Source organism: Saccostrea echinata, unplaced genomic scaffold (genome assembly GCF_033153115.1).
Source record: "Saccostrea echinata isolate AGI-Se365-2 ecotype Australia unplaced genomic scaffold, CSIRO_AGI_Sech_v1 ptg000027l, whole genome shotgun sequence".
Classification (NCBI taxonomy): Eukaryota; Metazoa; Mollusca; class Bivalvia; order Ostreida; family Ostreidae; genus Saccostrea; species Saccostrea echinata.
In genome coordinates, this window is record NW_026889776.1 from 10,635,729 (window position 1) to 10,640,454 (window position 4,726).

Genomic DNA, 4,726 nt, shown 5'->3' on the forward strand with positions numbered 1-4,726 from the left:
TCTATGTCAAATTTTATCGCCCATTGCGGTCAGACCATACTCTCATACCATACTCTCGGTGAGTCATGATTATAACATGCTTGAATCTATACCATGAATATGACTAATTACGGCTTTCGTATTCTTGAGAAGATGTATACCTATGATAACTTTAAATTGCCCATTATGGCCCCGCCCTACACATGGGGGTCATGAATCTACATTAAATTGAGAATGCGTCCACACGTTTCATTTTTGTAGTCCAATGGACCTTGAAATGAAGATATTTAAAAGATGCAATTAGTTTTTCACTAATTCGTAATTATATCCTCTCAGAACAAGGAGTGACCTTCATTTTAATAAATTTGAATCCAATTTACGCAAGAACACTTTGTGGCAAGTTTGGTTGAAATATGCCCTGTGGTTCCTGAGAAAAAGTCGAAAATATGAAAAGTTAAGAGACAGACGGACAGAAGGACAGCTAGGCAGACGGAAAGAAAAGGAGACGTTGAGACTTTTTCACTAAGCCCCCCCCCCCCCCCCCCATACACATGGGATATATGAGTTAAATGAAATTTAAACAATTGAACAAACTAAAATGTGATTGTGAACAGTAATGAAAAGCAAAAAGATGTACGATATATAGTAATATACATTACTGACAGTTGTTAGAAACATTTAATGTTTATACAGTAGAAAGTTCAGGTTTGAAATTATTTAAAAACAACTTTGCTTATTCTTTTAGTTCATATACATCAGATGTTTCCTTCAAATCATAAAAGAAAAATTATGTTTGTATTAATAAATATTTTTATAACTATATTTATTATAAATATGAATAATAAATAAATATTTCTACGTATAAATTTCTGTTTTTCATTCATAAGAAAAGCACACTTCAATAAATGATGAAACTCATCACCAAGTTAATATTACAGGATCTGTCCATACAATAAAATCTTCAATTGTCAGATACATAAAATCAATTTTCCCTTTGAATTTCTTTTGGATGAATTCGGAGATGGCGTATTTACGGTGAAGGTTTTCTACTTTCATCTACATGTCAAATGTCATGAGAGAATGTTGCAGGGTAGATTTAGTCACTTTCAACTTTGATTTCAGCAAAATAATTGTTAATTTTATCCAGTTGTTTTTGTAGAGTTCGTAACTGTTTGGTCTTCCTTTTCAAAGCTTTGGTTTTAAGATTTCTGACGACCTCGGGAATCATTTGGTGCCATTTTTCTCCATGTTTTCCTTTTTTTAATAGAAATTTTCGTATTCAACATCTAACTGCTTCTTTATATTTTATTCATCTAGGTAGATTGTATAAATTGTATCAAATATTTTATTACCTTGCACCTTTTTCTTTTCTTTTTATTCCCCCCCCCCCCTTTTTTTTTTTTTTTTTTTTTTTTTTTTTTTTTTTTGATGATTTTCAACAAACTTTGACCCGCATGCAGTTCAGATTGAATACACTTAATGCAGGATGGGACATCACAATAAATAATTGCAGTACAGAAAGTATTGTTCTTTGTCATGAGAAGAACATTGAGAGTAGAATGGACTTGGTCTTTTGAAAAATAAAATTCACAATTTGCTGTTTTTCTGGGATTCAGCGGTTCTTATATGCTCTCCAATACAGATTTTACACTGATTAATGTGCCATATATCGCAGTATTCCGAATCAGTCTTGCATTAGTTACATCTTTTGAACTCTATGTTATTCAAAACATTATATAAAAGATGCGTATGGTTTTATTTGACGGATGGGCAGGTTAATTGGAGTCTATTCTTATATTATAATTGTGAAAATGGGCAGAATTAAGAAATATAATGGAGAGCATAGGATTTATATAATTATGTGATGCTTGCTATATCTTTTGCTTATGGTAAATTGGATTTTGTATAAATTACCTTTTAGCGATATACTTTTACAAGCTTGGTTATCAGTTGTTTCAAAGATAAAACCTATCTTAAAAGGTTTTCTTTCATTAAATTTAATTGAACCATTTAAATTATCAATGGTTCAATGTATCAAGTGCAGGTCCTTAGGGGTAACAAAGAAGTGAGTTGCTTAATTTATTAATTCAGCTATATATTTTACAGATTCATTTATTTAGCTTCAGTTTATTGATGTCTTCAAACAAATGGCTCATCAGATTGCAAACAATGCATTTTACTTTCAAGAGGTTTGGACACAGATTTGAAGTTAAAACTTTCTAAAATTTTCTGTACAATATCATGACTTATTTGTTTCTAGGGCATTTCAGACTGATATGTTGATCTAGATGAGAATTAAAATTTTGTAAATTGAGATACATAAATGTTTTTTTTAATGTGAATAGACCTTTTTTAGCATATATTATGACGGAGTAGCCTGGTTCCGGCCTATCCATAATGCTCCTACTGTGCGGAGCCTTATGGGTAGGCCAGACCCAGGCTAATGACGAAGTCTACAACTGCCATCATTATATGTTTTAAACGTGCGATGTGACATTCACTGTTGATATTTGATTTTCTTTACTTGTCTCTCGTAACATTCAGTGACAAACAGATTGTCATATGTATCTATACATAATCCCCAAGGATGAAAAAGTTCACACTCTATGAAACAAAGGAATTGTCCATCCTGATCTATGATGTGGATACAATTATTTTCACAGTCAGCTGCAAGAATGTGACTTTGACTATCTGTGGTGATACCATGTAGATCAAATGGATTGCTCTTTGAACAAGATTTATTACCAGTGTACCGGAATCTCGGTTTCCCTTCAGAATTGACCACCACTAATGCATTAGCGCTTGTGTCAGCAACACATATATCTCGGTTCCTATTTTCAATGATGTATTTGATTTCACCATATAAGTAGATAGGCTTACCATCATCATCAAGCTGAATGGTTTGTTTCTCTCTGTAGTCAGAATAACGGACGACTTTTGATGGTTTCTTATCCTCGCTATACATGGTAACCAGTAAGTCACCAGGGGAGATACTACAGACTCCGAGGGGTAACCAGTTCTGTAGTCTGATCACTGTGACCATCTCACCATTCTTTAAAATATTCACAGTTCTGTCTTTACGATCAACATAAATGAGTTCTCCTTGTTCTGTCACTGCAATGCCACTTGGGCACTCTCCTGACTTGGTTTGGGTTGACTTTAAAGATGAATCCATGTTTACGCTGAAGAGTTTCATGGTGTTCTCATCTCCACTAGTCCAAATTTCCTCGTCATTGCGACATACAACATTAAAAAGATTATACTTGTACGCAGTCATAATGATAGCGATAGTCTCTGGTTTATCGAGTAGCTGTTTGATTAGAGGAGAGGATTCATCATCTGATGATTTCTGTGTTTTCTTCAAACTGTAACCATGTTCTTCGGGAACTAAAGACATTGGCGACAATGTTCCAAACAGCTTATTGAATTCTTCCTGTTCGAATTTCTTATGGGTGAATAAAGGTAAACATGGAATTATCCTTGGGGGAAGATGTTTATAGTCATCTACATTGGATTTCACACTAAGTGGGTTTGAAATTTCGTAAGAGTCCACGGCAATATCGATTGAATGAATTTCATCTTTAATTTCAGTAATTCTCTCGTGGATTTTATCCCGGTGTTTCTGAAGAGTTTGTAGCTGTGTTGTTTTCATCTCATTGGCTTCGGTTTTAAGTTTTTTGACTACATCGACAATTCCTTTACACCAGTCATCTCCATGTTTTGTTATAGCTGTTGCGAGATCTCCGTATTCCTTTTCTAACTGCTTCATCATATTTTCTACATCATTTTCAATGTCATGGTAGGTAGGATAAATTGTTTCATTTAATTCATTTCCTTCTTTGATGATATTCTCTTTCTTTTCATTCAGAATTCGCAAAATGCTCTCAATCTTATGACCCAAATGGTGGTCAGATATAATGCAGCTAATACAGACGGGAACATCACATTGATTACAGTACATTTCACATCGTTTTTTGTCATGGAATGTACATCCAGGATAAAGGAGAGTGGATTGTCGAAACGTAAATTTAACAATTTCATGTTTTTTGTTGGATTCATCAGACATTGTGTGTTCTCCAACACAAGCCTTGCATAGGCTAAAAAGGCATGTATCACAGTGCATTTGCACCATGTTAGTCTCACACATGTTGCAACGCAAAATGTCCTCGGCACTTGTGCGCCGGGCCATGACTCGACGTTTGCCTATGAAATATATAAAAAAGCCTTCTTAAACAATAAAATACTATAACTATAGTTAAGCATAGTGATAACTTTAATACTTTGATTAACTTTAATGATAACTATGAAAATTTTGATTCACGATAGTGATCACTTTCATATTATAGTGATAATTTTGAAAACTTTCAATTACTACAATGAACACTATGAAAATTTTGATATACCATAGTATACACTTCTATCATAGAAAATTATATACAATAGTAATAAATTTTATACTTTGCATGACTGTTGCTATATCAATCCTAAAACTGATAAATTTGACACTTTGATTAACATGTGAATAAAATATTTCTTTGAAAACATACTACATCGAAAACAAAGTATAGAAGCTGAATGTAAATTAGAAAAAAAAAAGTACACAATCATTCATTTGGGAGAGTTTAAAAAGACTTTCCCACAATAGAATTGATCTGACTATAATTTTGACAAAAATCAAGAATAGAATCTACACTGAAACCTTGTTCGGTAACCGAGTTAAAATTAAATTCGTTGAAAAAAGAACAAA

The 4,726-nt window shown here is 33.1% G+C and overlaps 1 protein-coding gene across 1 annotated transcript; it reads right to left on the reverse strand.

Annotated features, from left to right (window-relative positions):
- Positions 1–2,476: 2,476 nt before the first annotated feature.
- LOC133193196 (uncharacterized) lies at positions 2,477–4,126 on the reverse strand. The gene has a single exon (XM_061329164.1). The coding sequence runs from the start codon at positions 4,124–4,126 to the stop codon at positions 2,477–2,479; it is 1,650 nt and encodes a 549-aa protein (XP_061185148.1).
- Between the last annotated feature and the right edge of the window lie 600 nt (positions 4,127–4,726).